The following is a 15,830-nucleotide window of genomic DNA, read 5'->3' as shown; positions in this document are numbered from 1 at the left end:
ACGGTGGATACGGGTCGTGTGCATCCCGCATACAGCTGCAGACCCACTAATTTAAATGGGTCTGCGATCTGCAAGACGCGGTGAAAGATAGGACATGTTCTATCTTTTGTGGTGTGGAGGCACAGACCTGGACGCACACAGAAAGGGCTTCCATGTGTTTGTGTGTGCTTCTGGGTCCGTGCCTCCGCTATTCAAAAGTTAGAACATCTCCTCTCATTTGCCGCATCTTGCCGATGGCGGACCCATTGGGGTCAATGGGTCTCCACCACAATGCCCGTGTTTTGCAGATCCACCGTTTGCGGTCTGCAAAATGAGCATGGATGTCAAACGTTCATGTGAATGTATCCTTAGCCAGAAGTGGATCCAGCAGGGAGGAGAAGTATAAGTCCTTTATTTATATTCCCAATTCCTTTCGAATCCACAGCAGGAAAAACATCCTCCTCCAAAAAATTCTGTGTGAACCTACCCTTGGGGTTGCCATCTGCCTGGTACATAACCAGCCTGGGGAAGTGAGTAATACACTAGACACCAGGTATGACTAATCCCTTTACCACACTAGACCACTAGGGATTCTTACACTAACCCCTACCATGTCCTAAACCACCAGGGATGCCGAAATTTATAGTTTTCCCTTGTGTTTGGAGTTTTGGATAATTTGGCATCTACAGGTGAGGCTATTGGTATGTGTCATGTTAGTAGCTGGTATATACATAGAGAGAGGCATGCCAGTCTACTTCCCGACTCATTGGGGGAGGGCAGAGTACGGACCCCCTCTATAATGTGCATAAGCCATAAAAGAAATTATGAAGAGGGCTGACAACACCAACGCCTTTACAAGGCCAACATAACCGGTGGGGTCAGGACCTCATGTATGAAATCTAGTGTGAACAAAACCAGAGACAGATGCCCAATGCAACCAATCAGGATCTAGCATTCATTTGATGTAGCATAGGTTAGAAAATAGAAGCAGTCATTTGACTGGTTGCTATGAGCACATCCTCCATTTTTGTGTTGCACTAGTTTTCATACATTATCAGTGCTATTTAGGGATTTAGTATAAAAGTTGTCTCTGAGGAAATGTGGCCTACAAATGAAAACTAAACTGATTGGTTGCAATTAGCAAAAAAACAACTTTCCTCAACTCAATAAGTTGTCTACGTCAATTGTAAAAATTGACAAATGGGTATTCTACCACGCTTACCAATGGGGTATGTCCCCAGAAGCATTGACTCTGTCCACAAGTGGCACACTATTTAGAGACACACCGTACTGACAAGCAGAATAGTGACACCCGGTTGTCAATCATACATTTCCAGGAGGGATAATAGAGGAACAGCACAAAACAGGCTTCACCACACAGGAGAGTTGATAGGTGATGGTAACATGAAAGATGAATGGGGCATTGAAAGGGTTGTATTACGATTTCTTTACCTTCAACATCATCCTTGAAAAGCTCTTCTGTTCCAAATTTCAAGATATCGTCCAGTTCCTGCTTTGACATGGAGCCGGATTTGGACCCCAGACCTGGCCGTACTACTAGATGGGTCAGCATCATTTTCCTCTTTGCCACCTGGGTAATCCTTTCCTCTACGGAGGCTCTGGTGACAAACCGATATATCATGACTTTTTTATTCTGCCCGATTCTGTGAGCACGGCTGAAAGCCTGTAGAGAAGGGTTCTTCATGAGTGTCTCCAGGAAATTTCTCCAGTAACATGTTTCCATTTTTTTCAACGTATAGTGTATTATGAGGTGCCAATATGGTGGCACATGGCGTGCATGAGGATACATATGAGGCCCAACTAAAGGACCAGAGATGTAAATTATTTTACATTTCCCAAGCTAATGACATTGACCTATCCTCAGGATAGGTCAAACATGAGTCATTGGCCAACAAGCAACTTAAGCAAGGAAGAATCATGACTTTAGATGGGAAAAAATTCTGAATATTCTAAAAAATGAATATATAGCACTATATAGAATATATTCGTTTTTTTTTAATATTCGTAAAATTTTAAAACAAGAAAATATAGCAATATAGCGAATATTCGGAAAAAAAACTAATATAGAGCAATTTGGCTAATATAGTGCTATAATCTTCTTTGTCTAATAGTTTTAATTTTTTTCTTATCTGAAGTTCAGATTGGAAGAAAATTACAACTATAAAAAAAAAGATTATAGCACTATATTAGCTAAATTGCTCTATATTTGTGTTTGTTTTTTTCGAATATTCGCTATAGTTCTATATAATCTTGTTTTAGAATATTATGAGTATTCTAAAAAAACGAATATTATAGAATTTAGTGCTATATATTTGTTTTTTAGAATATTCGTCTTTTTTTCGATCTGAAGATCATGATGATTCCTCCCTGCTTAAGTAACTTAAGCAGGGAGGAATCATGACTTCAGATGGAAAACAATGACGAATATTCTAAAAAACAAATATATAGTACTAAATTCTATAGTGCTATAAATTCATTTTTGACCCACACCTGTATCGATTGCGTAATATTCGCATATTGCGCGAACATTACCGCGACGATTTTTTTTGTAAAAAAAATTGTAGAATATAACGAATATTCGAATTCACAAATATTCGATGAATATTCTACAAAATATTCGCGAAATATTGCGAATTCTAATATGATCCCTGCCGCTCATCAGTAGTCATTAATATCCAATTGGTGAGGATCTGACACCCCGCACCCCTTATGATCAGGTCTTGTCCGAAGCCTCTGGGGCTGGAATTAGCACTGTGAATGGAACATGAACTACAGCTCAGTTCAAAGTGTAGTGGTCATGCTGGGTTACTGCAGCTCTGACTCCACTGAAATCAATGGGAGCTAAGCTGCAGTAACCCAGCATGATCACTACACTTTGAACTGAGCTGTAGTTCATGTTCCATTCACAGTGCTCGTTCTAGTGCCCGCGGCAGCGAGCACTAATCAGGTATTAAAGGGGTGTATAGGGGATAACTATCGGAACGGGGGCCTTGAACCCTCTGGAACGCTGTACTCGGCTATCCCCGGTGCTCCCATAGAAATTAATAGAGCCGCAGTGCACTTTTCTGACCAGCCACTCTGTGGATTCCATGGGGGCTCCACGGGGTACACCCTCACACTGGTGGGAGTCCTAGCGGTAGGTCCTCCAACGATCTGATAGATATCCCCTATCCTCTGGAATACCCTATTGAGGATAGGCCATCAATATCAGGAGCCTGGAAACCTCTTTAAATTCAGAAGAAAGGAGGAGATTTACTAATACTGGTGCGCCATACAAGCATTGCGCCAAGATCTGCCCCTCTGCATTGTGCGCCAGACTTATCTGGTGCAAACTAAAACACAACATTTCTCTATGAACAGAAGTTACACCAATTTTCATTAATAAATCATCCCCGAGGGACATTGTTCCTGTCCATAAAATGAGTAATGATTACTTAATTGACCTGTATATCGTTGTGCGGGTTCCAGTCTGAGTCATAAATAATGACAGTATCTGCAGTAGCTAAGTTTATTCCTAATCCTCCAGCTCGGGTAGACAATAAAAAACAAAACTGCTGAGCACCTGGAGCTAAAAGAGAGAGAAGACACATTAGTGAAATACAGCTTTCTTAATAATGGTGAATATGTCACAAATCAAATCATTTAGAGTGAAAGCAGCTGTCGAATTCAGAAGTCCCAAAAAGGAGATACCCTGTTTGCTGAACATAGACAAACCACCTAATACATTTTATTTTATCCAATAAAACTGTTCTAAACGGCACCATAGTCACTTTCATAGATTTAGCAACAAGATTTTGGTAACATGCAGCTAATTTGCTTGGTGGAATTTAATTCATTGCTGTAACTTGCTCCCTGGAGAGGGGAAGAAAGAGCTGCCTCGTTCAAAGTCTGGACACAGAGTACTTCACATGACTGCTTTGGTGACCACATACTGTTATGGCCATGATATATCAACCTGCATTCAGTCAAAATCATCTTAAAAATACTAGGTTAGACATTGGGCTAAGTAGTAGCTTTTGCACAAAGGGCCTTGTAATGTCTATTGCTCAGACCAAATGTCTTAGCATTTTATTCCAAGTAGAAGTGGATATGTTGCCGGGCACAGCCTGATAAAAGGCATACGGCTAAGTAGATTACATAAAAGCCACTTACAACATTAAGCCTGGGTTGAGCTGTATATTGATTTTTATATGAAAATGACAGCAGCCATTTTGAAATTTTTTACTATTGACCTAGTGTGAACTGCTGTTGCAGTAGTTGGATATGGGTTTAGAAGCCAACATCTTTCATGCTGCAGATCCTTCAATGCTGCAGAAGGAAATGAACAAGATGCTCTTCAAATTTAAACCTTCAGCAACTTAAGAAAATTATTCTATCCATTCAGTTCTATTTTCTTCCCTATAGGTGGTAGTATTATATTGTCCGGGCATTAGTAGATCCACTGTCCTCCAAAGTTAGGTATCTCCACTGAAGATTAAAAGGGCATTCTGGGCTCCACATATCAATAACTTATCCTAAGGTAGGGGTCCGACACATGGCACCACTGTTCCCTGCAGCCTCCAGCTCCTGATCTAGCACCTTGAATGCAGCCAGAAACACAGCTCCATCCTACGAGTAGGGCCGAAGACATGCCAGGTTACTACAGCTCAGCTCCCATTGCCTTGAGGATCGGTTATCAATATGTGGAAGGACCTTTTAAAGAAATGTGTGCTTTAGAAAGGCCATTCACAAATATTATGATTAGGGTGATCTTAACGAGGGCCATCAATCAATCATTCATGGACACCATGTAATGCTTTAATCTTTTTGTGGTGGTACTGCAGGGGACTGAAAACTTGCCTCCATGTACCCCTGCAGATGACAGTTGCGGGTCCCAGCAGCAGAACAACCTGTGATCAGCTCATTTTTGCAGGAAACTTCTAAAAAAAACATTGTAAATAACAGACAGACAACTCTTTAACTGCTTAGTGCCATCTGCCATATATTTACGGTGGATGTGTCCATGGAGTGAGCTCAGGAGATGAGCCTCCTCCCTACTCATGAGTATCTTCAGCAACGGCCTGGATTGGCGATAACTCACCTCACTGGCTTCTACATGATGTGACTACAGGGTCCCTCTAGTGGGACTAAAAAAATATGTACAAAAGAATAATAGAATAGTAAAAAATACTAAAACACAAATATTAAAATCTCAAATAAAACCCTTTTTCCCATATCTTATGTACAAGTATAAAAAAATAAAAAAATAAAAATATAATTGATATTGGCGTGTCTGTAACTGTCCAAACTATTAGGATATCATGTTGTTTATTCCACATGGTAAAAGGAAAAAATAATACCAGAACGGCATTTTTTGTTGCTGTTACCTTGCCCCCAAGAAAAAAATTGGAATAACAAGAGAACAAAAAGTCATATGTACCCCAAAATTCTAACAATAAAAACTACAGCACACGCTGCAAAGATTATGGTTGGCAGAATATGGAGGCACAAAACATTTATTTATTTATTTTTCTATTTTTGTAGTTGTAAAACATGACAAAAACTATGGTAAATAAATTTGTTATCGCTGTAATTGTGCTGACCCACAGAATAAAGTTAACACTTCATTTTGAGGCCAATGAGGCCATAAAAACCAAACCCCCAAAAATCCGAAAAATTGCTGAATTGCTGTTTTTTACCCCACAATAAATTGTAAACTTTCTTACATAATATGTTACAAAGCCCTCGTAGGGCTTTTTTAATTAAAACATAAAAAAGTGATGGCTCTTGGAAGGAGGGGGATAAAATATGAAAAAGGTTACTGCCTTCAGAGAAATGCCAACTAAGCAGTTACTTATGTGACCCCCCCATATGGTAAGTTCTAGTAACCATTAATCCTATTGCTATTAAGGGGGTTGTTCAGCCCCTTGGAATTTTTACCAAAAGCTAAACATGAGTAATAATAAGTTAGCCCAGGGATGCTCAACCTGCGGCCCTCCAGCTGTTGTAAAACTACAACTCCCACAATGCCCTGCTGTAGACAGATAGCTGTAGACTGCCTGGGCATGTTGGGAGTTGTAGTTTTGCAGCAGCTGTTGGTCCGCAGGTTGAGCATCCCTGACCTAACCGATCCCCTGACCCTTGTGTGCTGCTACTTCCCGGGTCCCCCACTCTTTCCTTTTCCTTGGCTGCAATGGTCACATGTCCACATCGAAATGTCATAGTTGGAGGCCACTCTGTATTAACACCACCCATTATTTGCTGCAACACGCCAGTCCTACTTGGTGCAGGTGTTCAGAGACTAATTGAGTAACAAAGTAGTACCATTAAACCTGTCAATTGCCTCCTGACGCAGCCCTCCTGTAATTCCTCCGTCTATTCGCTCGTACTTATAGCCTTCATACTCAAGAAAGTCTTCAAGTAAATCCAGCATTTTAGTCATCTATAAAAGTAAGATGAGTCAGTATATGTGCATAGAGAGTTATACCAGATATATCATCTACACCTTTAGATTGCGAGTCTCCATCTTAGTTGGGTTTGAGATTTATCTATTTAAATGTCTATATATATACAGGTCCTTCTAAAAAAATTAGCATATTGTGATAAAGTTCATTATTTTCTGTAATGTACTGATAAACATTAGACTTTCATATATTTTGGATTCATTACACACCAACTGAAGTAGTTCAAGCCTTTTATTGTTTTAAAATTGATGATTTTGGCATACAGCTCATGAAAACCCAAATTTCCTATCTCAAAAAATTAGCATATATCATCCGACCAATAAAAGAAAAGTGTTTTTAATACAAAAAAAGTCAACCTTCAAATAATTATATTCAGTTATGCACTCAATACTTGGTCGGGAATCCTTTTGCAGAAATGACTGCTTCAATGCGGCGTGGCATGGAGGCAATCAGCCTGTGGCACTGCTGAGGTGTTATGGAGGCCCAGGATGCTTCGATAGCGGCCTTAAGCTCATCCAGAGTGTTGGGTCTTGCGTCTCTCAACTTTCTCTTCCCAATATCCCACAGATTCTCTATGGGGTTCAGGTCAGGAGAGTAGGCAGGCCAATTGAGCACAGTAATACCATGGTCAGTAAACCATTTACCAGTGGTTTTGGCACTGTGAGCAGGTGCCAGGTCATGCTGAAAAATGAAATCTTCATCTCCATAAAGCTTTTCAGCAGATGGAAGCATGAAGTGCTCCAAAATCTCCTGATAGCTAGCTGCATTGACCCTGCCCTTGATAAAACACAGTGGACCAACACCAGCAGCTGACATGGCACCGCAGACCATCACTGACTGTGGGTACTTGACACTGGACTTCAGGCATTTTAGCATTTGCCTCTCCCCAGTCTTCCTCCAGATTCTGGCACCTTGATTTCCGAATGACATGCAACAGTCCAGTGCTGCTTCTCTGTAGCCCAGGTCAGGCGCTTCTGCCGCTGTTTCTGGTTCAAAAGTGGCTTGACCTGGGAAATGCGGCACCTGTAGCCCATTTCCTGCACACGCCTGTACACGGTGGCTCTGGATGTTTCTACTCCAGACTCAGTCCACTGCTTCTGCAGGTCCCCCAAGGTCTGGAATCGGTCCTTCTCCACAATCTTCCTCAGGATCCGGTCACCTCTTCTCGTTGTGCAGCGTTTTCTGCCACATTTTTTCCTTCCCACAGACTTCCCACTGAGGTGCCTTGATACAAACCTCTGGGAACAGCCTATTTGTTCAGAAATTTCTTTCTGTGTCTTACCCTCTTGCTTGAGGGTGTCAATGATGGCCTTCTGGACAGCAGTCAGGTCGGCAGTCTTACCCATGATTGCGGTTTTGAGTAATGAACCAGGCTGGGAGTTTTTAAAAAACTCAGTAATCTTTTGCAGGTGTTTAGAGTTAATTAGTTGATTCAGATGATTAGGTTAATAGCTCGTTTAGAGAACCTTTTCATGATATGCTAATTTTTTGAGATAGGAATTTTGGGTTTTCATGAGCTGTATGCCAAAATCATCAATATTAAAACAATAAAAGGCTTGAACTACTTCAGTTGTGTGTAATGAATCTAAAATATATGAAAGTCTAATGTTTATCAGTACATTACAGAAAATAATGAACTTTATCACAATATGCTAATTTTTTTAGAAGGACCTGTATATATATATATATATATATATATATATATGTATAGTCTGCATCTAACTACTTTTCACTCTATTTATATAATTTATATATATATATATATATATATATATATATATGTAAATATTATCTGTATCTGTCTATTTATCATCTATCCTTAAAGCATACCTATGGTTATATTTTTATGTAATATATTAAAAGGGGTTGTCTCACTTTAGCAAGTGGCATTTATCATGTAGAGAAAGCTAATACAAGGCACTTACTAATGTATTGTGATTGTACATATTGCCTCCTTTGCTGGCTTGATTCATTTTTACATCACATTATACACTTCTCGTTTCCATAGTTATGACCACCCTGTAATCCAGCAGTGGTGGTTGTGCTTGCACACTATAGGAAAAAGTGTCGGCCTCTCTGGTGGCCGGGACCACAGGGGCGCTCATAGGCTGGTGATTTTTTCTATAGTGTGCAGGCACGGACATCGTTGATGGATTGCAGCAGTGGCCATAACCATGGAAACGAGCAGTGTATAATGGGATGGAAAGATGAATCCAGCCAGCAAAGGAAGCAATATGGACAGTCACAATACATTAGTAAGTGCCTTGTATTTATTTTCTCTACATAATAAATTCCATTCGCTGAAGTGACACAATCCCTTTAAGTATAGGGAATGCGACATATACATATCCCTGTAGCTCTCTTTAAACATTCATAACCTCCTCAGTCTCACAAAACTCCATCTAATGTAATACAGTGAATGCAAGACAGGAGGGGAATGCAGCGGCAGTCTCCCTCCCACAGTGACCCAGCATAAGGACTGTTTCACACGAGCGAGTCCATTGCAGGAATGACACTCCGTCTGCAAGCGTGATCCTCCGTTCTGGACTTGCAGGAGCGCAGGGCATTATACTGATTTATAATGCTATGTGTCTCTGCATGACCTTACTTCTACAGAATCATAGTGACAGATTTATGTCAGTATGATCCTTTAGAGGGAAGGTCAAGCAGAGACACACAGCATTATAAATTAGTATAATGCCCTGCGCTTCTACAAGTCCAGAACGGAGGATCACGCTTGCAGACGGAGTGTGATAGACTCGCTTGTGTAAAACAGCCCTAAGGGGAGCAGAACAGGGAGCAGCAGGGGAGAGATCTGAAAAGTTATCCCACACAGCAAGCATGGAGAGTGAAAATGTGCATTTACAGACACCACCTGAACTACTTAACCCCTTATATACATCAACAGATGCTTCAAGGGGTTTTCAAAGACTTTAATAATGATGACCTACCTTCAGGATAGGTCATCAGTATCTGATCGGTGGGGGTCCGACACCCAGGACCCCCCAGCTGATTTAAAAGGTAGCGGTGCTCGCAGTAGTGCAGCAGACTTCCCTCTGCTTTGCCTAGGCCAGTGACAACATGTTCATCTGTCATGTGGCCTAGGCGCAACTCACCCTTATTCCAGTGAACGGAGCTAAGCGCAATACCAAGCACTATACAATGTACGGCGCTGTGCTTAATGAGCACGGAGAAGGCCTCGGCCCTCACAAAACAGCTGATCAGCGGGGGTCCCAGGTGTTGAACCCCCACCAATCAGATACTGATGACCTATCCTGTGGATAGGTCATCAGGATTTAAGTCTTGGAAAACCCTTTTAAGGAATTAGGACAGGTACGCGTTAAAAACTACTTCCAAGACTTTTTGATCTCTCAAAGCCTACACCTAAAAGTCAATGAAGTTCATAATGCAGACCAATGAGTGATCTGACCCTACCACATAAGACCCTACAGGGGCTCCCATGATTTCTGCTAAAAATAAGATACCTGTGAAAAAATGAGGACTCTGTGTCCTTCATCCTTTAACTTTTTCAACATCTTCTGTAGCAGCATTAATTTTCCAGACGATTTCACTAAGGAACTCCCATCATAAGATCCATTTGGCAAGACTGGAGCCTCCTAAATGAAAATACATATATTGAAGGAAAGTGGAGATCTTCTAGCCTTTTAAGCAGACCCAACAGATTAAAGTATAAATGTCAAATTTACTACTTATGTGACTTGACCTTAAAAAAAAAGCTGATATGAACCATAAAAGTTCTATATAGGACACAACAGACCCATAAGTATGCAGTTTAATGGCATAGCCCATGGATGTGTCCTATGTAAAACATCCAAAGCCTACCCAAATAGGACTTCACATGGTGTTTGTCATATGTCCCAATCCATTCAGTAGGCAACCGCGTTCTATGCCATAGATCATGGATTCTCAGAGGGTCATTTATTAAGACCAACGTTTTAAACACTGGTCTTAATATCCCCTATAGCTGGCGGTGGATCTGCATAACTTCGGCGCATCCGGCACTGATTCAAATGTAAGACAGCTTTCCTTGCTTGTCTTACAATTAGACCATTTTCTACACCTAAACCAGGAGTAGAAAATTATGAATGAGATGGGCCTACCGACTCACCCCCTTCCCCACCACACCCACTTTTTTAGACCTGGCGTAAGCAGGGAATAAGTCACCGATTCTGCTGCTCCATGGCATGCGACAAAAGTGGCGTATATCTGGTCATAATTGACCCCCTCAGTGTTTATAAGCCAAGCACTCCCCAAGTCAATTAAATAAAGTCAGTACCCACTAGAGGCATGGCTTGCACCCCTATGGGGTTCAAACCTAGGGTATGGGATATGTACCACCCAGGTCAATTTTACATAAGATACATCCATGGGCTGAACCTGCAGTAGTCAGTTAGCTGCCCACAAAACCCAGCACCTGGTCCTATGACATATAACTCCGCTCGTAAATTCCTAGAGACGTTACACATGGGGAGAAGGGGGTCAAGAAACTGATGCCGTGTTTAGCCCTATACTGTTAGTACATGGAAGGATTTTGCAGGTTACATCTATGCGGTATACCAGTCCACCATTCAGATCTTAAAAAAAGGTTCTGCATGGCTATTTTTTACCCTGTGTACTCAGATACTCACTCATCATTGGTGCAAGGCATATTATACTCCATTGTACGGCGAGGTCATGCAACGCATCTGTGATATCCGGCTGCGCTATTGGGTTAATCGATCAAACTCTGTTAAAAGATTACCCATCTATTGCAGCTAGAAGACACAGTGACTGCATTAGACTCAGGGCTGAGCTCACTGGTAATGGAATATGACCAATGACCCTTTAATACCTGAGGCTTTGGAGCAGTGCAGCAATAATTTAGAAGCCACCAAAGCCCCAGACTGAGGCCTGTAGCTTTAAGACAATATGAATGATGACAATTGTTAATATAGGTCACCCTTTTGAGAATGAATCGGTCTTTAGCCAAGCCTATGGGGGTAGATTAGAATGAACTCCTCTTTAGCCAAGCCTGTGGGTTACACAAGGGTATGTCAGACACATGGATGTCCCCTTATGAAGTTATATAAAGCTATGCACTTAGGATAGGAAATCAAATATCACCATAAGACACTAAGGGGCACATTCATTAAGACTGGCGGTATAGGACGTCGGTCTTAATAAACCCCTGCGCTGGCGCAGGCCTCTCCATAACTTCTGCGCATTTAGTACCAGTTCTAAATGTAAGCCTGGTTCTTAGCGGTCTTAAATTTAGACCATTTTCTACGCCTAAAACAGGCCGCCCACAATTTTAGACCTGGCATGAGCAGGGCAAAGTCGCAGATAGCGGCGCAACTAACCGTTGCGCCACCATCTGCGCCTGAAATACGCCTAATTTAGGCTACTTTCACACCAGTGTTTTTGGTTGTATTATCTCTAAAATAGTCAAGACGGATCAGTGTCTAAAACCAGTGAAAGTCAATGGGGGGGGGGAGGTAGATCAGTTTTCTTTTGTGTCCACTGCATTTTGCATTATTCTATCCGCAATGGGGACACAGCCAAACGGAACTGAATGCATTCTGGTGCATTCCGTTTCATTCAGTTTTGTCCCCATTGACAATGAATGGGGACAAAAGATCTCAATAGCGGAAAGAGAAAGCGCAAGTGTGAAAGTAGCCTTTGGTGTATTTCAGTATAGTAAATGACCCCCTAAATGTGAAAATACTGGGTAATACTAAAGATGGTACTAACAGAGCCCCAGTGGCTGACCAGAACGATGGCTGATCTTACCACAGCAGCAACAGGAAAGAGGTACGGGTGATTGCAGCACTTCTTTAAATCCATCATTATATTCAGCAAGGAGACCTGGTTTCCACCTCCTTTGGAATTCAAGGCTTCAAAATTTCTGGTTAAAATGAACTTATAATACTTCCTAGATCAAAGTCACAAAAAAAGATTTAAAAAACACATAAACTGAAATAGGTAAATGATAAAGGTGCAGGTGATGTCCAGATGTAGTTTTCCCCCATGCATATTTTGTCACAAATCGCTGTGCTACAAAGAGACGCCATAATGTGTGTCTAACAAGAAACTACAAAAATAGCTTTTTACTATATAAACATCTCACTAAAATAAACACATAAAACAGCAAACGGAAAGAAGAAGAGAAAGTGATTGAAGTCTGGTGTCATGCAGCATTTCACTCACTTCTGCATTTGGCTAAGCTCCACTCGCACTATTAATTCTGTTTTGGCTGGCATGTTCTTGAAGACATCTGCTTTCAGCCTCCGCAGCATGTGAGGCCCTAGTAAGTCATGAAGTTTTTTAATTTGGTCTTCCTTAGAGATGTCAGCAAATTCTTCCAGGAAGCCATCCAGATTGCTGAGAGGGAAACATCACATAAAAAGTATGTAAAGCGTTTGCATACAGAAAGATGAATTTGCTTCAGTGGCACGGCTCCAACACTCTGAGGGATGAAAAGTTTGCAAATGGAGGCATCCTCAGCGAAGAGAGGAACCATCATGTGGACCAATGCCAATTCAAATGGGCTTTAAGGTCGAGAGACATGGTGGAAGAATGGTACATTAGATTACCCTATGGGCAAATATGGTTGTGACCCTGAGGAGGGAGATGATAGGCAGACAGAAAGATAGACAGATAGAGGTAGATAGATAGATGACTCTGGCCCAGATTAGGTCAGAATTTCTGTGCAAATCTGGTATATAAATCTGTCTCAGTGTAAGCCAATAGTTGGTATGGAGTCAGCGTCTATCCCTGCACCACATTTATCATCCATCCTGAGCCCCTGTGATAAATCCAAGGGGATTAGTAAATCTAGGCCTCTGGCTTTGGGGGATTTGCACCTGTATCTGTTTTCATTTGGTGCTGCTGTATGTTTTCTTTTCAGATAGATATATATTAGATAGATAACAAGGTGGGAAAAAGATAAAAGGATAGATAGATAACAATAAAACATAGATAGATAGATAGATAGATAGATAGATAGATAGATAGATAAATAAAAGAGTGACACAGTGAGGGGTTTTGTCTGGAAAGGCAGGTATTTTCCTCCCAGCATGTGCGGCTGGGCTGGTTTCCAGCCAGGTGAGGTCAAATACCGGACCGGAGTTTAAGTGCCGGTCTAGGTTTTTGCAGCACCTGGCTGTCCTTAAATAAGCAGCTGGGCTCAGCAGCTGAGTCTCTGTGTTGGGATCTGAGGTTTTGTGCCGGACTACAACAACCACTTGTGCCAGGTGGAAGTAGGAAACACTCTCACGGTGGCGTTGCTGGACTCAGGGAGTCTAGTGTCCCTGGTAAGGGCTACACTGGTACGGCCAGCTGAGTATACTGGCCGGAAAGTCGGGGTACTGTGTATTCATGGAGACTTAAAAGACTACCCCACCACTATGGTGACTCTATCCACTGTTGCCGGCAGGTGGACCCACGAGGTGGCAGTAGCCACAAATTTACACTATGAACTAATAATAGGGAGAGACTTCCCGGGCTTCCCAGCACTGTGGCATGCTACGAGAATTACCGATACCCATGAGACAGGGGTAACCCTAGCAGAGTGGCCATGCTCAGGGGGGAGACCAGAACCCTGGGAACCCAAGACCGAAGGGCCAGCGGCAGGTGTGAACGCCACTTCGGTAGGGGGGGGGGAGACAACCCTGCTAAGTGTGATGGTGAGAGACATGGAGGACTTGCCGCCTGGTCCTGAATTGGCAGCCCTCAATGGGGGGATAATTTTGGTACCGCCCAACGTCGGGACCCAACCCTATCCCGCGCCTGGAAAAAGGTGTTAATAATAGATGGTGAACCACAACAACCTTGGGCAGAGTCAGTGTTTCCCTGTTTTGTGGTTCATCAGGATATGTTGTATCGGGTAAACCAACTACGGTGTGAGCCTATTGAACAGTTGGAGGTTCCCAAGGCTTATCGCAAACTCGTGTTAGATCTAGCCCACCAGCACGTTCTCGGGGGTCACCCAGGGCTGCATAAAACTCAGGATTGTATTCTACAGCGGTTTTACTGGCCCAGCATATTCAGAGAGGTGGAAGAGTTTTGTAAGTCTTGCCCGACCTGCAAGATAACAAGCCCCCAGCCACATTTCTGTAGTCCTCTAGTACCTCTCCCGATTATCGAGTTACCGTTTGACCGAACAGCTATGGATCTCATAGGCCCAGTACCGAAATCTGCCAGAGGGCGTCAACACATCTTAGTCATCCAGGACTACGCCACTCGGTACGACATACCTCAGCCAAACTCATAGCTAAGGAGTTAATGGAGATATTTTCCCGAGTAGGACTACCTAAAGTGGTTCTGACCAACCAGGAGACCCATTTTATGTCCAAGGTGATGAGGGAACTCTGGTAGAAAGGTTTAACCAAACATTAAAAAATATGTTGAAAAGGGTAGTGTCTAAAGATGGGAAAGACTGGGACCTCCTTCTGCCCTATCTCATGTTCGCAGTGTGAGAGGTACCCCAGGCCTCTACTGGGTTCTCTCCCTTCAAACTGCTATATGGCAGACACCCTCGCGGTCTCTTGGAAGTAGCCAAAGAGGTGTGGGAACAACAACCTACTCCACATAAAAGTGTCATTGAGTACGTTACCCAGATGCAAGATCAGATAGAGACAGTGTTGCCTCTTGTTAGGGAGCATATGAAGGCAGCTCAGCGAGCCCAGAGTCGGGTCTATAATCGGCAGGCTCGGGTCTGGATCTTTAACCCGAGTGATCGGGTTTTGGTTCTGGTGCTGACCGCGGACAGTAAGTTCCTGGCTAGGTGGCAGGGGCCCTACGAGGTAATCGAGAAAATTGGAGATGTAAACTACAAGGTACACCAGCCAAGGCGGTGAAAGTCGGAGTCAGTTTACCTGCTGTGAATTTACGCAAACCGTGGAAAGATAAGGAAACCTGTACAGAAGACAGCCCGCAGTCAGGATTTCTAGGAGAAGTAGTTCCGGACCCTCTGTCTGATGCAAGATAAGTGGCTGCCACAGTAAAAATTGCTGACAGCCTCTCCTCTAAACAGACTCAGGAGACCAGGGGGTTTGTTAGTCGGAACACGGATGGGTTCTCGGACCTCCCTGGACGCACTTCCATAATCCAGCATGACATGGTCACTGAGCCTCAGGCAAAAGTCCGGTTAAAACCATACCGGGTACCCGAAGCTCGGCGATAAGCCATCTGGGAGGAGGAGCAGGTAATGTTGCAGCTAGATATCATTGAGGAGTCAAAAAGTGAGTGGGCCAGTCCTATAGTATTAATACCCAAGCCAGACAGGACGTTGCGGTTTTGTAACGACTTTCGTAAACTTAAAGATATTTCTAAGTTCAATGTGTATCCCATGCCCCAGGAGCAAGTCAAGAGGTTAGGACAAGCACA

General features: G+C 42.7%; 1 protein-coding gene across 1 annotated transcript in view; it reads right to left on the bottom strand.

Annotated features, from left to right (window-relative positions):
• The window catches only part of LOC122923815 (chromodomain-helicase-DNA-binding protein 5), a gene marked incomplete at its 3' end in the record, with an annotated part of 156,264 nt that overhangs the window by 12,046 nt on the left and 128,388 nt on the right, over positions 1-15,830 (bottom strand). The window contains exons 18-23 of the mRNA XM_044274662.1: positions 12,651-12,824; positions 12,234-12,375; positions 9,929-10,060; positions 6,304-6,421; positions 3,444-3,568; positions 1,432-1,663 (exon numbers count right to left, since the gene is read on the bottom strand). Coding sequence (XP_044130597.1) covers positions 1,432-1,663; positions 3,444-3,568; positions 6,304-6,421; positions 9,929-10,060; positions 12,234-12,375; positions 12,651-12,824 — 923 coding nt within the window. The remainder of the gene's footprint in view (positions 1-1,431; positions 1,664-3,443; positions 3,569-6,303; positions 6,422-9,928; positions 10,061-12,233; positions 12,376-12,650; positions 12,825-15,830) is intronic.

Source organism: Bufo gargarizans, unplaced genomic scaffold (genome assembly GCF_014858855.1).
Source record: "Bufo gargarizans isolate SCDJY-AF-19 unplaced genomic scaffold, ASM1485885v1 original_scaffold_1960_pilon, whole genome shotgun sequence".
Taxonomy (NCBI): Eukaryota; Metazoa; Chordata; class Amphibia; order Anura; family Bufonidae; genus Bufo; species Bufo gargarizans.
Note: the sequence above shows the minus strand (reverse complement) of the source record. Positions and strands in the feature narration are given on the sequence as shown.